At 32.7% G+C, this 20,042-nt stretch overlaps 1 protein-coding gene across 1 annotated transcript in view; it reads left to right on the top strand.

The window, feature by feature from the left end:
• Nucleotides 1-19,171, top strand: part of LOC133642253 (Na(+)/H(+) exchange regulatory cofactor NHE-RF1-like) — a 102,555-nt gene extending 83,384 nt beyond the window's left edge. Inside the window, exons 4-6 of the mRNA XM_062036345.1 lie at nt 376-419; nt 14,321-14,431; nt 18,139-19,171. Coding sequence (XP_061892329.1) covers nt 376-419; nt 14,321-14,431; nt 18,139-18,276 — 293 coding nt within the window. The 3' untranslated portion in view covers nt 18,277-19,171. The remainder of the gene's footprint in view (nt 1-375; nt 420-14,320; nt 14,432-18,138) is intronic.
• Nucleotides 19,172-20,042: the final 871 nt, after the last annotated feature.

Below are 20,042 nucleotides of genomic sequence, written 5' to 3'. Positions count from 1 at the left end.
ATATATATATATATATATATTTTTTTTTTTTTTTTTTTTTTTTTTATTTGTGGCGGACGTAATTCTTTCGTGGCGGGCCGCCACAAATAAATGAATGTGTGGGAAACACTGATATATGTATGTATGTACACAGGAAAGAAGGTGGTTGACTTATTTGGAGTTAAATACAGTTGGGTGTTAGCACAGCAGATGTACCGATCATGTGGGGTTATTTTCTTAAAGTGACACACACACACACACACACACGGAGGCTTTGATGGACACAGTATCACTCCTTGTGTTTGGTATCACAGGGATGATCAGTATGGTTTTAGCATCACTGCTAAACACCAACGATGCTCATGGATCAATTATCGGTTGTTGTTTTGTCTGCAGGTGTGCTACCTGAGCCTGATGTGAACGGCGGCATGGAGGACAAGGTGAGGCCTGCTGACAAGATGTCTTTCTTCCTCTCACCCGAGACACACTTCTTTTTTGTCTGTGCTTTGCTTCCTTCCACACACGATATACAACATTCCCACTTATTATTATTATTATCATTCATGGCCAAATGCACTTCCTGTGCTGAAGATGTTGTAAGAAAGAAACTAGTCACGTGTTGTGCTTGCATAAGCAGCTGATTGAGAAGGTCAATAGGTCATCTCTCAGGTGTGGACTTTGGAAGGGTGGAGCTGGCAGTTTGGGTTAAAAATTAAAACATCTTTATGAAAATCTAAGTGTGGTGAAATTCTAACAACTTGTTTTCAGCCACTCTGATAAAGTCCAACAAGAAGCTGACAGATGGCAGGAATAGACACATACACACATACATACATACATACATACATACATACATACATACATACATACATACATACATACATACATACATAACATATGTATATACACACATACATACATACATAACATATGTATATACACACATACATACATACATAACATATGTATATACACACATACATACATACATACATAACATATGTATATACACACATACATACATACATACATGACATTTGTATATACACACATACATACATACATAACATATGTATATACACACATACATAACATATGTATATACACACACATACATACATAACATATGTATATACACATACATACACACACATACATACATAACATATGTATATACACACATACATACATACATACATACATACATACATACATACATACATACATACATAACATATGTATATACACACATACATACATAACATATGTATATACACACATACATACATACATAACATATGTATATACACACATACATACATACATAACATATGTATATACACACATACATACATACATACATGACATATGTATATACACACATGCATACATACATACATAACATATGTATATACACACATACATACATACATACATACATGACATATGTATATACACACATACATACATACATAACATATGTATATACACACATACATAACATATGTATATACACACACATACATACATAACATATGTATATACACACATACATACACACACATACATACATAACATATGTATATACACACATACATACATACATACATACATACATAACATATGTATATACACACATACATACATACATAACATATGTATATACATACATACATAACATATGTATATACACACATACATACATACATAACATATGTAGATACACACATACATAACATATGTATATACACACATACATACATACATAACATATGTATATACACACATACATACATACATAACATATGTATATACACACATACATAACATACATACATAACATATGTATATACACACATACATACATACATACATAACAAATGTATATACACACATACATACATACATACCATATGTATATACACACATACATACATAACATATGTATATACACACATACATACATACATAACATATGTATATACACACATACATACATACATACCATATGTATATACACACATACATACATACATACATAACATATGTAGATACACACATACATAACATATGTATATACACACATACATACATACATAACATATGTATATACACACATACATACATACATAACATATGTATATACACACATACATAACATACATACATAACATATGTATATACACACATACATACATACATACCATATGTATATACACACACACATACATACATAACATATGTATATACACACATACATACACACACATACATACATAACATATGTATATACACACATACATACATACGTACATACATACATACATACCATATGTATATACACACATACATACATACATAACATATGTATATACATACATACATAACATATGTATATACACACATACATACATACATAACATATGTAGATACACACATACATAACATATGTATATACACACATACATACATACATAACATATGTATATACACACATACATACATACATAACATATGTATATACACACATACATAACATACATACATAACATATGTATATACACACATACATACATACATACATAACAAATGTATATACACACATACATACATACATACCATATGTATATACACACATACATACATAACATATGTATATACACACATACATACATACATACCATATGTATATACACACATACATACATACATAACATATGTATATACACACATACATACATACATACCATATGTATATACACACATACATACATACATACATAACATATGTAGATACACACATACATAACATATGTATATACACACATACATACATACATAACATATGTATATACACACATACATACATACATAACATATGTATATACACACATACATAACATACATACATAACATATGTATATACACACATACATACATACATACCATATGTATATACACACACACATACATACATAACATATGTATATACACACATACATACACACACATACATACATAACATATGTATATACACACATACATACATACGTACATACATACATACATACCATATGTATATACACACATACATACATACATAACATATGTATATACATACATACATAACATATGTATATACACACATACATACATACATAACATATGTAGATACACACATACATAACATATGTATATACACACATACATACATACATAACATATGTATATACACACATACATACATACATAACATATGTATATACACACATACATAACATACATACATAACATATGTATATACACACATACATACATACATACATAACAAATGTATATACACACATACATACATACATACCATATGTATATACACACATACATACATAACATATGTATATACACACATACATACATACATAACATATGTATATACACACATACATACATACATACCATATGTATATACACACATACATACATACATAACATATGTAGATACACACATACATAACATATGTATATACACACATACATACATACATAACATATGTATATACACACATACATACATACATAACATATGTATATACACACATACATACATACATAACATATGTATATACACACACACATACATACATACCATATGTATATACACACATACATACATACATAACATATGTATATACACACATACATACCATATGTATATACACACATACATACATACATACATACATACATACATACATAACACATATGTATATACACACATACATACATACATACATACAGTACAAAGTAGGAAATATCACAATCCTCCATTCTCTTTTCTTATCTACTCTTTATATACTTTCACCTCCGCATTTTTAAATATATATATACACACACACACACACATATATATATATATATATATATATATATATATATATATATATATATATATATATATATATATATATATATATATATATATATATATATATATATATATAAAGTACAAAAGCAGTGAAGTTTTCAGGTTGTGTAAATGGTAAATAAAAAGAGAATACAACAAATCCTTTTCAACTTATATTCAATTGAATAGACTGCAAAGACAAGATATTTCATGTTCACACTGAGAAACTTTGGTATTCTGTGCAAATATTAGCTCATTTGGAATTTGATGCCTGCAACATGTTTCAAAAAAGCTGGCACAAGTGGCAAAAAAGAGTGATAAAGTTGAGGAATGCTCATCAAAGACTTATTTGGAACATCCCACAGGTGAACAGGCTAATTGGGAACAGGTGGGTGCCATGATTGGGTGTAAAAGCAGCTTCCATGAAATGCTCAGTCGTTCACAAACAAGGACGGGGCGAGGGTCACCACTTTGTCAACAAATGCCTGAGCAAATTGTTGAAGAACAACATTTCTCAACCCAACGGACCTTGGATCCCTCACGCGGTACTGCATGAAAAAGCCACATCAGTGTGTAAAGGATATCACCACATGGGCTCAGGAACACTTCAGAAAACCACTGTCAGTAACTACAGTTGGTCGCTACATCTGTAAGTGCAAGTTAAAACTCTACTATGCAAAGCCAAAGCCATTTATCAACAACACCCAGAAACGCTTCGCTGGGCCCGAGCTCATCTAAGATGGACTGATGCAAAGTGGAAAAGTGTTCTGTGGTCTGACGAGTCCACATTTCTAATTGGTTTTGGAAACTGTGGACATCGTGTCCTCCGGACCAAAGAGGAAAAGAACCATCCGGATTGTTCCAGGCGCAAAGTGTAAAAGTCAGCATGTGTGATGGTATGGGGGTGTATTAGTGGCCAAGACATGGGTAACTTACACACCTGTGAAGGCACCATTAATGCTGAAAGGTACATACAGCTTTTGGAGCAACATATGTTGCCATCCAAGCAACGTTACCATGGACGCCCCTGCTTATTTCAGCAAGACAATGCCAAGCCACGTGGTACAACAACGTGGCTTCATAGTAAAAGAGTGCGGGTACTAGACTGGCCTGCCTGTAGTCCAGACCTGTCTCCCATTGAAAATGTGTGAAGGCTAAAATATGAGAAGGGAGACTGTTGAACAACTTAAGCTGTACATCAAGCAAGAATGGGAAAGAATTCCACTTCAAAAATGTGTCTCCTCACTTCCCAAACCTTTACTGAGTGTTGTTAAAAGGAAAGGCCATGTAACACACTGGTAAAAATGCCTTTTTTGCAATGTGTTGCTGCCATTCAATTCTAAGTTCATGATTATTTGCAAAAAAATAACATGAAATATCTTGTCTTTGCAGTCTATTCAATTGAATATAAGTTGAAAAGGATTTGTTGTATTCTATTTTTATTTACCATTTACACAACGTGACAACTTCACTGCTTTTGGGGTTTGTATATATATATATATATATATATATATATATATATATATATATATATATATATATATATATATATATATATATATATATATATATATATATATATATATATATATATATATATATATATGTGTGTGTGTGTGTGTGTGTGTGTGTGTGTGTATATACAGTATATACATATATGTATATGTGTGTATATACTGTATATATATATATGTATGTATATGTGTGTGTGTATACATACATACGTACATATATATATGTATGTATATATTATATACATGTGTGTGTGTTTATACATACATACATACGTATATATATATGTATGTACATGTATATATTAGGGCTGCAACAACTAATAGATTAAATCGATTAAAATCGATTATAAAAATAGTTGCCGATTAATTTAGTCTTCGATTCGTTGGATCTATGCTATGCGCATGCGTTTTTTTTTACCGTAAATAAACCTTTATTTATAAACTGCAACATGTACAAACAGCTGAGAAACAATAATCAAAATAAGTATGGTGCCAGTATGCTGTTTTTTTTCAATAAAATACTGGATAGGATAGAAATGTAGTTTGTCTCTTTTATCCGATTATTAATCGATTAATCTAAGTAATAATCGACAGATTAATCGATTATCAGATTAATCGTTAGTTGCAGCCCTAGTATATATATATATATATATATACACATACATACAGTTCTGATATATCTATAAAAATACAACACTTTCTGTACAACAGATCACAAACACAATGCTGCCTTCGTGTGGTTTTATCTAGTACTGCATCGAGGCTGGTAAATTTGAATAAATCCAATCCAATGCAATCCACTTTATTTATATAGCACATTTACACAACAAGAATGTTTCCAAAGTGCTGCACAGCCATGTTAAAAACAATATTAAAAACAATATTAAAAACGATATTAAAAACAATATTAAAAACAATATTATGCTACACCAATGACTGAATAAAAACAAAGAATAAATGAATAGAAAACCAATACAGAGACAATATAAAAAATAAATATGATTAAAAACGATTTTAAAGGGTAAAACCAATTAAAACAGTAAAATAGACATCAAAATTTATAACCCTAACCACACAGGACAACAGAGGACAGAAGACCACACAACTCACGTAGTGTTAAAAGCCAAAGAATAAAAGTGGGTCTTAAGACGAGACTTAAAACACTCCACTGTGGGAGCAGTTTGAACATGGAGGGACAGAGTGTTCCAGAGTTTAGGGCCGACCACAGAGAAGGCCCTGTCTCCCCTGGTTTTAAGTCTCGTCCTGGGCACCACGAGCTGGAGCTGGCTCTCGGACCTCAGAGTGTAAATTTGGATGAAGTCCGAGATATACTGAGGTGCCAGTCCATGTAAAGCTTTAAAAACAAACAGCAAGGATTTAAAATCAATTCTAAAATGAACAGGGAGCCAGTTCAAACTCCGAAGAATTGGGGTTATATGCTGGCGTTTCCTGGCCCCTGTTAAAAGTCCTGCTGCCGCGTTCTGGACTAACTGCAACCGGGAGAGAGCTTTTTGGCTAATTCCAGCATAAAGTGCATTGCAGTAGTCCAGGCCACTTGAAATAAATAAAAGTCAACTTTTAAATACATTTTGAAGTATTTAGTAGCGAGCACAGACTAATAGACAACATTTTCCGTCCCAAGTATAGAAATAGTAGAATGTAAAAATGTACGCACAGTAAATATGTTTTTACCTGTAGATCATTATTATTATTATTAGTAGTAGTACTCTCATTATCTGTTCTTTGGCACTTAAATATGTGCTACATGTTAATTAATTATTATTTACAATATTATCTTTTGTGGGGTTTTTGTGTAAGTGGATGTATTTTACCTCATTGTATTCATTTCAACCTAAAAATCATGCATTTATTTACGCATTTATACTTTCTCAAAGTTACCACACTAACATTAGCACGCTAACGTTCCATGCTAATATGTTAGCTCATTTTTAATGTTTAAACCTAAAAACCATGGATTTTAATCCTTGAATCACCTTAGAAGTAAACTAACTGTTCCAATGTTATCATGCCAACAAGTGCATGCTAACGATTCATGCTAACATTTGAGCTAATTTTGATCATTTAAATCTAAAAATCAAGCATTTTAATACGTTAATAGGTGCATCTTCTGAGAAGTACACTAACTTGTTCAATGTTATCATGCTAATATTAGCGTACTAACATTTCATGCTAGCATTCGAGCTCATTTTGATCATTTAAACTTAAAAATCGTGGATTTTGATACTTGGCGCCATCTTATAATTTTGCTGACTTTTCCGATGTTCTCGTGCTAACTTTATCGTTCTAAGGTTTCATGCTAGCATTTGAGCTAATTTTTATCATTTCAATCTAAAAATCATGCATTATATACTTTAATACTTGTATCATCTTAGAAGTACACTAACTTTTCCGATGTTATCATGTTATTATTAGCGTACTAACATTTCATGCTAGCATTCGAGCCAATTTTGATAATTTAAACTTAAAAATCATGGATTTTGATATTTGGCGTCATCTTAGAAGTACACTAACTTTTCCTACATTATCATGATAACATTAGCATGCTCACATTTCATGCTAGAATTTTAGCTTGAATAAACTGTGGACCGAAGTTTCACAGCACAGATAGCAGGCCCACCACAATTTCCGAGGGAATGTTCTAGTTATTACAATGATGATCTTTTCTTAGACACTTAAAAATATGCAACATTTTAATTAATTATTGACAATATTATCCTGTGTGATGTTTGTGTCTGCTGTTGGTGTTTTGGCTAACTATATTCATTTGGATCTAAAAATCATTGATTTTGATACTTGGCGCCATTTTAGAAGTACGCAAAATGTTCCGATGTTATCATGCTAACATTAGCATGCTAATATTTCATGCTAGCTTTTTAGCTAATTGACCATTTTAACTTGAAATTCATGAATTTTGAGACATGCTAATATTATATCACCACGCTCCCTGGAATATTGTTGTTTAAATTCAACACAACTTCACCACGCTCCCTAGAATATTGTTGTTTAAATTCAACACAACTTCACCACGCTCCCTAGAATATTGTTGTTTAAAATCAAAACAACTTCACCACGCTCCCTAGAATATTGTTGTTTAAATTAAACACACAACTTCACCACGCTCCCTAGAATATTGTTGTTTAAATTCAACACAACTTCACCACGCTCCCTAGAATATTGTTGTTTAAATTCAACACACAATCTCACCACGCTCACTAGAATATTGTTGTTTAAATTCAACACACAATCTCACCACGCTCACTAGAATATTGTTTAAATTCAACACAACTTCACCACGCTCCCTAGAATATTGTTCTTTAAATTCAATCAATCAAATTCAACACAACTTCACCACGCTCCCTAGAATATTGTTCTTTAAATTCAACGCACAATCTCACCACGCTCACTAAAATATTGTTTAAATTCAACACAACTTCACCACGCTCCCTAGAATATAGTTCAAATCCAACACAACTTCACCACGCTCCCTAGAATATTGTTGTTTAAATTCAACACAACTTCACCACGCTCCCTAGAATATTGTTGCTTAAATTCAACACACAACTTCACCACGCTCCCTAGAATATTGTTGTTTAAATTCAACACACAACTTCACCACGCTCCCTAGAATATTGTTGTTTGAATTCAACACAACTTCACCACACTCCCTAGAATACTGTTGTTTGAATTCAACACAACTTCACCACGCTACCTAGAATATTGTATAAATTCAACACACAACTTCACCACGCTCCCTAGAATATTGTATAAATTCAACACACAACTTCACCACGCTCCCTAGAATATTGTTGTTTAAATTCAACACACAACTTCACCACGCTCCCTAGAATATTGTTGTTTAAATTCAACACACAACTTCACCACGCTCCCTAGAATATTGTTGTTTGAATTCAACACAACTTCACCACGCTCCCTAGAATACTGTTGTTTGAATTCAACACTTCACCACGCTCCCTAGAATATTGTTGTTTGAATTGAACACTTCACCACGCTCCCTAGAATATTGTTTAAATTCAACACACAACTTCACCACGCTCCCTAGAATATTGTTGTTTAAATTCAACACACAACTTCACCACGCTCCCTAGAATATTGTTGTTTAAATTAAACACACAACTTCACCACGCTCCCTAGAATATTGTTGTTTAAATTCAACACAATTTCACCACGCTCCCTAGAATATTGTTGTTTGAATTCAACACAACTTCACCACGTTCCCTAGAATATTGTTTAAATTCAACACACAACTTCACCACGCTCCCTAGAATATTGTTGTTTAAATTCAACAAAACTTCACCACGCTCCCTAGAATATTGTTGCTTAAATAAACACACAACTTCACCACGCTCCCTAGGATATTGTTGTTTAAATTCAACACAACTTCACCACGCTCCCTAGAATATTGTTGTTTGAATTCAACACAACTTCACCACGCTCCCTAGAATATTGTTTAAATTCAACACACAACTTCACCATGCTCCCTAGAATATTGTTGTTTAAATTCAACAAAACTTCACCACGCTCCCTAGAATATAAATGATAAATGATAAATGGGTTATACTTGTATAGCGCTTTTCTACCTTCAAGGTACTCAAAGCGCTTTGACACTATTTCCACATTCACCCATTCACACACACATTCACACACTGATGGCGGGAGCTGCCATGCAAGGCGCTAACCAGCAGCCATCAGGGGCAAGGGTGAAGTGTCTTGCCCAAGGACACAACGGACATGACTAGGATGTTGTTTAAATTAAACACACAACTTCACCACGCTCCCTAGAATATTGTTGTTTTAATCAAACACACAACTTGACCACGCTCCCTAGAGTATTGTTTAAATTCAACAAAACTTCACCACGCTCCCTAGAATATTGTTGTTTAAATTCAACACACAACTTCACCACGCTCCCTAGAATGTTGTTGTTTTAATCAAACACACAACTTCACCATGCTCCCTAGAATATTGTTGTTTAAATTCAACAAAACTTCACCACGCTCCCTAGAATATTGTTGTTTAAATTAAACACACAACTTCACCACGCTCCCTAGAATATTGTTGTTTTAATCAAACACACAACTTGACCACGCTCCCTAGAGTATTGTTTAAATTCAACAAAACTTCACCACGCTCCCTAGAATATTGTTGTTTAAATTCAACACACAACTTCACCACGCTCCCTAGAATATTGTTTTAATCAAACACACAACTTCACCACGCTCCCTAGAATATTGTTGTTTAAATTCAACAAAACTTCACCACGCTCCCTAGAATATTGTTGCTTAAATTAAACACACAACTTCACCACGCTCCCTAGAATATTGTTGTTTAAATTCAACACAACTTCACCACGCTCCCTAGAATATTGTTGTTTGAATTCAACACAACTTCACCACGCTCCCTAGAATATTGTTGTTTAAATTAAACACACAACTTCACCACGCTCCCTAGAATATTGTTGTTTAAATTCAACAAAACTTCACCACGCTCCCTAGAATATTGTTGTTTAAATTAAACACACAACTTCACCACGCTCCCTAGAATATTGTTTAAATTCAACAAAACTTCACCACGCTCCCTAGAATATTGTTGTTTAAATTCAACACACAACTTCACCACGCTCCCTAGAATGTTGTTGTTTTAATCAAACACACAACTTCACCACGCTCCCTAGAATAATGTTGTTTAAATCAAACACACAACTTCACCACGCTCCCTAGAGTATTGTTTAAATTAAACACACAACTTCACCACGCTCCCTAGAGTATTGTTGTTTAAATCAAACACACAACTTCACCACGCTCCCTAGAGTATTGTTGTTTAAATTAAACACACAACTTCACCACGCTCCCTAGAGTATTGTTGTTTAAATTAAACACACAACTTCACCACGCTCCCTAGAGTATTGTTGTTTAAATTAAACACACAACTTCACCACGCTCCCTAGAGTATTGTTGTTTAAATTAAACACACAACTTCACCACGCTCCCTAGAGTATTGTTGTTTAAATCAAACACACAACTTCACCACGCTCCCTAGAATATTGTTGTTTAAATCAAACACACAACTTCACCACGCTTCCTAAAATATTGTTGTTTAAATCAAACACACAACTTCACCACGCTCCCTAGAATATTGTTGTTTAAATCAAACACACAACTTCACCACGCTCCCTAAAATATTGTTGTTTAAATCAAACACACAACTTCACCACGCTCCCTAGAATATTGTTGTTTAAATCAAACACACAACTTCACCACGCTCCCTAAAATATTGTTGTTTAAATCAAACACACAACTTCACCGCGCTCCCTAGAATAATGTTGTTTAAATCAAACACACAACTTCACCACGCTCCCTAGAGTATTGTTTAAATTAAACACACAACTTCACCACGCTCCCTAGAGTATTGTTGTTTAAATCAAACACACAACTTCACCACGCTCCCTAGAGTATTGTTTAAATTAAACACACAACTTCACCACGCTCCCTAGAGTATTGTTGTTTAAATTAAACACACAACTTCACCACGCTCTCTAGAGTATTGTTGTTTAAATTAAACACACAACTTCACCACGCTCCCTAGAGTATTGTTGTTTAAATTAAACACACAACTTCACCACGCTCCCTAGAGTATTGTTGTTTAAATTAAACACACAACTTCACCACGCTCCCTAGAGTATTGTTGTTTAAATTAAACACACAACTTCACCACGCTCCCTAGAGTATTGTTGTTTAAATCAAACACACAACCTCACCACGCTCCCTAGAATATTGTTGTTTAAATCAAACACACAACTTCACCACGCTCCCTAAAATATTGTTGTTTAAATCAAACACACAATTTCACCACGCTCCCTAGAATATTGTTGTTTAAATCAAACACACAACTTCACCACGCTCCCTAAAATATTGTTGTTTAAATCAAACACACAACTTCACCACGCTCCCTAGAGTATTGTTGTTTAAATTAAACACACAACTTCACCACGCTCCCTAGAATATTGTTGTTTAAATCAAACACACAACTTCACCACGCTCCCTAAAATATTGTTGTTTAAATCAAACACACAACTTCACCACGCTCCCTAGAGTATTGTTTAAATTCAACAAAACTTCACCACGCTCCCTAGAATATTGTTGTTTAAATCAAACACACAACTTCACCACGCTCCCTAAAATATTGTTGTTTAAATCAAACACACAACTTCACCACGCTCCCTAGAATATTGTTGTTTAAATCAAACACACAACTTCACCACGCTCCCTAAAATATTGTTGTTTAAATCAAACACACAACTTCACCACGCTCCCTAGAATATTGTTGTTTAAATCAAACACACAACTTCACCACGCTCCCTAAAATATTGTTGTTTAAATCAAACACACAACTTCACCACGCTCCCTAGAATAATGTTGTTTAAATCAAACACACAACTTCACCACGCTCCCTAGAGTATTGTTTAAATTAAACACACAACTTCACCACGCTCCCTAGAGTATTGTTGTTTAAATCAAACACACAACTTCACCACGCTCCCTAGAGTATTGTTGTTTAAATTAAACACACAACTTCACCACGCTCCCTAGAGTATTGTTGTTTAAATTAAACACACAACTTCACCACGCTCCCTAGAGTATTGTTGTTTAAATTAAACACACAACTTCACCACGCTCCCTAGAGTATTGTTGTTTAAATTAAACACACAACTTCACCACGCTCCCTAGAGTATTGTTGTTTAAATCAAACACACAACTTCACCACGCTCCCTAAAATATTGTTGTTTAAATCAAACACACAACTTCACCACGCTCCCTAGAATATTGTTGTTTAAATCAAACACACAACTTCACCACGCTCCCTAAAATATTGTTGTTTAAATCAAACACACAACTTCACCACGCTCCCTAGAATAATGTTGTTTAAATCAAACACACAACTTCACCACGCTCCCTAGAATAATGTTGTTTAAATCAAACACACAACTTCACCACGCTCCCTAGAGTATTGTTTAAATTAAACACACAACTTCACCACGCTCCCTAGAGTATTGTTGTTTAAATCAAACACACAACTTCACCACGCTCCCTAGAGTATTGTTGTTTAAATTAAACACACAACTTCACCACGCTCCCTAGAGTATTGTTGTTTAAATTAAACACACAACTTCACCACGCTCCCTAGAGTATTGTTGTTTAAATTAAACACACAACTTCACCACGCTCCCTAGAGTATTGTTGTTTAAATTAAACACACAACTTCACCACGCTCCCTAGAGTATTGTTGTTTAAATTAAACACACAACTTCACCACGCTCCCTAGAGTATTGTTGTTTAAATCAAACACACAACCTCACCACGCTCCCTAGAATATTGTTGTTTAAATCAAACACACAACTTCACCACGCTCCCTAAAATATTGTTGTTTAAATCAAACACACAATTTCACCACGCTCCCTAGAATATTGTTGTTTAAATCAAACACACAACTTCACCACGCTCCCTAAAATATTGTTGTTTAAATCAAACACACAACTTCACCACGCTCCCTAGAGTATTGTTGTTTAAATTAAACACACAACTTCACCACGCTCCCTAGAATATTGTTGTTTAAATCAAACACACAACTTCACCACGCTCCCTAAAATATTGTTGTTTAAATCAAACACACAACTTCACCACGCTCCCTAGAGTATTGTTTAAATTCAACAAAACTTCACCACGCTCCCTAGAATATTGTTGTTTAAATCAAACACACAACTTCACCACGCTCCCTAGAACATTGTTGTTTAAATCAAACACACAACTTCACCACGCTCCCTAGAACATTGTTACATATTCTTCCAGCCGATGGCGGGAAGTGACGTCAGTGTTTGTGTTGCCAGGTGAACGGGGGCGGGGCCGAGAGAGACTCCAAGCCGTCAGTCAGCCCTTCTCCATCCAACGCCTCGTCCAACGCCTCCATCACCTCGCCCAGCAGCAGCACGCCCCCCGAGGTAGGTGACAGGAAACATAGAACATAGACAACAAATCCATATCAGGAAAACAATCACTCAAGCAGCACTGAGAGCAGACTTAGACAAACTCCCTCTAAATAATGTTAACATTTTCAACAGCAACAAAGAAAGTATGCTTGGTAGAAAACACTACAACGTAAAGTAAAGCTCCACCCTGACAAAATGTGCTAACTTGATGCTAGTTTACATTGGATATGCAGACAAGCTACTATTAGCATTAGCGGTTTCACATGGCGATTTCAACATTTGCATAAAGGTGTACCTAATATTTTGGCCATACCTCATAATTTGCATAAAGGTGTACCTAATATTTTGGCCATAGCTAATAATTTGCATAAAGGTGTACCTAATATTTTGGCCATAGCTCATAATTTGCATAAAGGTGTACCTAATATTTTGGCCATACCTCATCATTTGCATAAAGGAAGGTGTACCTAATATTTTGGCCATACCTCATCATTTGCATAAAGGTGTACCTAATATTTTGGCCATAGCTAATAATTTGCATAAAGGTGTACCTAATATTTTGGCCATACCTCATAATTTGCATAAAGGTGTACCTAATATTTTGGCCATAGCTAATAATTTGCATAAAGGTGTACCTAATATTTTGGCCATAGCTCATAATTTGGATAAAGGTGTACCTAATATTTTGGCTATACCTCATCATTTGCATAAAGGAAGGTGTACCTAATATTTTGGCCATACCTCATCATTTGCATAAAGGTGTACCTAATATTTTGGCCATACCTCATAATTTGCATAAAGGTGTACCTAATATTTTGTCCATAACTAATCATTTGAAAATAAATATGTACCTAATATTTTGGCCATACCTCATAATTTGCATAAAGGTGTACCTAATATTTTGGCCATACCTCATAATTTGCATAAAGGTGTACCTAATATTTTGGCCATAGCTAATAATTTGCATAAAGGTGTACCTAATATTTTGGCCATAGCTCATAATTTGGATAAAGGTGTACCTAATATTTTGGCCATACCTCATAATTTGCATAAAGGTGTACCTAATATTTTGGCCATAGCTCATAATTTGGATAAAGGTGTACCTAATATTTTGGCCGTAGTTCATAATTTGCATGAAGGTGTACCTAATATTTTGGCCATACCTCATAATTTGCATAAAGGAAGGTGTACCTAATATTTTGACCATAGCTCATAATTTGCATAAAGGTGTACCTAATATTTTGGCCATACCTCATAATTTGCATAAAGGAAGGTGTACCTAATATTTTGGCCATAGCTAATAATTTGCATAAAGGTGTACCTAATATTTTGGCCATACCTCATAATTTGCATAAAGGTGTACCTAATATTTTGGCCATAGCTAATAATTTGCATAAAGGTGTACCTAATATTTTGGCCATAGCTAATAATTTGCATAAAGGTGTACCTAATATTTTGGCCATAGCTCATAATTTGGATAAAGGTGTACCTAATATTTTGGCCATACCTCATCATTTGCATAAAGGAAGGTGTACCTAATATTTTGGCCATACCTCATTTGCATAAAGGTGTACCTAATATTTTGGCCATACCTCATAATTTGCATAAAGGTGTACCTAATATTTTGTCCATAACTAATCATTTGAAAATAAATATGTACCTAATATTTTGGCCATACCTCATAATTTGCATAAAGGTGTACCTAATATTTTGGCCATAGCTAATAATTTGCATAAAGGTGTACCTAATATTTTGGCCATAGCTAATAATTTGCATAAAGGTGTACCTAATATTTTGGCCATAGCTCATAATTTGCATAAAGGTGTACCTAATATTTTGGCCATAGCTCATAATTTGCATAAAGGTGTACCTAATATTTTGGCCATACCTCATAATTTGCATAAAGGTGTACCTAATATTTTGGCCATAGCTCATAATTTGGATAAAGGTGTACCTAATATTTTGGCCATAGCTCATAATTTGCATGAAGGTGTACCTAATATTTTGGCCATACCTCATAATTTGCATAAAGGAAGGTGTACCTAATATTTTGGCCATAGCTAATAATTTGCATAAAGGTGTACCTAATATTTTGACCATAGCTCATAATTTGCATAAAGGTGTACCTAATATTTTGGCCATACCTCATAATTTGCATAAAGGAAGGTGTACCTAATATTTTGGCCATAGCTAATAATTTGCATAAAGGTGTACCTAATATTTTGGCCATAGCTCATAATTTGGATAAAGGTGTACCTAATATTTTGGCCATACCTCATAATTTGCATGAAGGTGTACCTAATATTTTGGCCATACCTCATAATTTGCATAAAGGTGTACCTAATATTTTGGCCATAGCTCATAATTTGCATAAAGGAAGGTGTACCTAATATTTTGGCCATACCTCATAATTTGCATAAAGGAAGGTGTACCTAATAATTTGGCCATAGCTAATAATTTGAAAACAACATGTACCTAATATTTCAACACCTCCAAATGTGTTAATTAAAACTATAAGTAAGATGAAAGTTATAACCAAACAAATACTTAGAGTATAAACACTTTGCAGGGCGCAACACAACACATCCTTAGATAGCCTGTACAGTGCTGCCATCTCATGGCTTGGAAGTGCAACTGAAACTCAAAACAAGTTGTGATCAGATCCTTTTTTAATGTTACATTAAAAATAGTATTTTATTATCAAACTAACTGTATTTTTTAAAAATCATTCAAAAAAATTAATAAATAGATAAAATTGCAAAAAAAATTACAAAATAATTTCAAAAAAGTTTAAAAAAAAAAAAAAAATTATTAATCAGATGAAGGTTACATTTAAATGTGACATTAAAAATAAAATTTTATTGTCAATCTATTTGTATTAAAACATAAATAAATACATAAGAAAAAGTTTAAATAACATAAAATAAGATTAAAAATATATAAAAACTATTTGTATTAATCAGAGGAAGGTTACATTTAAATGTGACATTAAAAATAACATTTTATTGTCAATCTATTTGTATTAAAAAATAAAAAATACATAAAAAAAAGTTTAAATAACATAAAATAAGATTAAAAAAATATAAAAACTATTTGTATTAATCAGATGAAGGTTACATTTAAATGTGACATTAAAAATAACATTTTATTGTCAATCTATTTGTATTAAAAAATAAATAAATACATAAAAAAAGTTTAAATAACATAAAATAAGATTAAAAAAATATAAAAACTATTTGTATTAATCAGAGGAAAGTTACATTTCAATGTGACATTAAAAATACAATTTTATTGTCAATCTATTTGTATTAAAAAATAAATAAATACATAAAAAAAGTTTAAATAACATAAAATAAGATTAAAAAAATACAAAAACTATTTGTATTAATCAGAGGAAGGTTACATTTAAATGTGACATTAAAAATAACATTTTATTGTCAATCTATTTGTATTAAAAAATAAATAAATACATTAAAAAAAGTTTAAATAACATAAAATAAGATTAAAAAAATATAAAAACTATTTGTATTAATCAGAGGAAGGTTACATTTAAATGTTACATTAAAAATAACATTTTATCATCAAACTATATGTATTAATCAGAGGAAGGTTACATTTGAAATAAAACAGGTTGCATGTTAAAGCTCCTTCTGGTCGCAAGAAGGTGGCCTAAAAACGTGTTTCAAAAATGAAATAAAAGGAGGATGTGTCCCCTCCAGGGCGTGACTCCAGGGGCCATCCCCGCCCTGACCATGAGTCTGCAGCAGGTCAAGGAGCTGGCCCACCAGAAGCGCTCCAACAAGAGAGCGCCCGCTATGGACTGGACCAAGAAAAACGAACTCTTCAGCAACCTTTAGAAGCTTCCGGCACCAAACCCTTTTTTATGGCGGTGATTGGCAGCGCGATCAGAGAGGAGACTTTTCAGGAGAAATGATGTTTTTAACTTTCTACTAACAGGACATGTACACACTGACAATCATGCTGGACTAATCATCTCACTATCATTATTATAACAATAATATCATTATTATTATGTCATAATATTAATAATATTATGTCATAATAATAGTATTATTACGTCATAATACAATTATTATTACGACATAATAATCGTATGATTATTATGTAGTAATAGTAATCATATTGTGTAGTAATAATATTATTATGTAGTAATATTATTATTATTATGTAGTAATATTATTATTACTACATTGTTATTATGTAGTAATAATAATAATAATAAGATTAATATTATTATTATGTAGTAATAATGAGATGAATATTATGTACTAATAATAATGTTATTATTATGTAGTAATAATAATATTTTTGTCATAATACAATTATTATTATTATAAGATATTTATTATTATGAGATAATTGTATTATTATAAATATTTTGAGATACAAATCAAGTCTTGTGTAGATATTTGCTTCTTGGCTAAAAAAAGTGATTTAAAACCTGTTTTGACTTTAGATGTAACAAACAAACTGCTAGCTTGAAGCAGCAATCATATGAGAATGTATATTTCATATATTTTTACATTTTTCAACAAATCCTTTCCCCCAATGATGTGGGAGCACACGTTTGATCCACTCGCTTTTCTTGGCAATTTCACTTCTCTTCAAATCCTCAAACATTTCTGTCAATAATAACGTTTTTTTTTTCTTGTCCCGTTTGGATTATTTTCCAAAGGAGTTGTTGTCCGTGTAAGCGACGATTTGATGGCAATAAAGTATTATTCTGTCATATTCATGTGAAGAAAAAGGTGTACCTAATATTTTGGCCTTAGCTAATTATTTGGAAAAAAAAGGTGTGCCTAATAGTTTGGCCATAGTTGATCAATTGTGGGGAAAAAAGGTGTACCTAATGGTTTGGCCGTAGTTAAATCATTTTGATTGAGGTGTACCTAATATTTTGGCCATAGCTAATCATTTGAAAAAAAGAAAAAAGCATGTACCTAATATTTTGGCCATAGCTAATAATTTGTCTATAGGTAATAATTTGGAAACAAAGGTGTACCTAATAAATTGCCTATAGCTAATTTGAAAAACAAAACAAAACATGTACCTAATATTTTGGCCATAGCTAATACTTTGGATAAAGGTGTACCTAATAAATTGTCCATAGCTAATAATTTCAACAAAAAAAAACATGTACCTAATATTTTGGCCATAAAAGTGTCCCTAATATTTTGGCCACAGCTAATAATTTGGATTAAGGTGTACCTAATATTTTGGCCATAGCTAATAATTTGGATAAAGTGTACCTAATAAATTGGCCATAGCTAATCATTTGAAAAAAGAAAAAAAAACATGTACCTAATATTTTGGCCATAAATGTGTAACTAATAATTTGTCCATAGCTAATAATTTGGATTAAGGTGTACCTAATATTTTGGCCATAGTTAATCATTTGGATAAGGGTGTACCTAATATTTTGACCATAAAGGTGTACCTAATATTTTGGCCATAGCTAATAATTTGAAAAACAAAACAAAAACATGTACCTAATATTTTGGCCATAAAAGTGTACCTAATATTTTGGACATAGCTAATAATTTGAAAAAAAACAAAAAAAACATGTACCTAATATTTTGGCCATAAAGGTGTACCTAATATT

This window comes from Entelurus aequoreus, linkage group LG25 (assembly GCF_033978785.1).
Source record: "Entelurus aequoreus isolate RoL-2023_Sb linkage group LG25, RoL_Eaeq_v1.1, whole genome shotgun sequence".
Lineage (NCBI taxonomy): Eukaryota > Metazoa > Chordata > Actinopteri > Syngnathiformes > Syngnathidae > Entelurus > Entelurus aequoreus.
The sequence above is the reverse complement of the archived record's forward strand: the minus strand, read 5'-3'. Positions and strand labels throughout refer to the sequence as shown.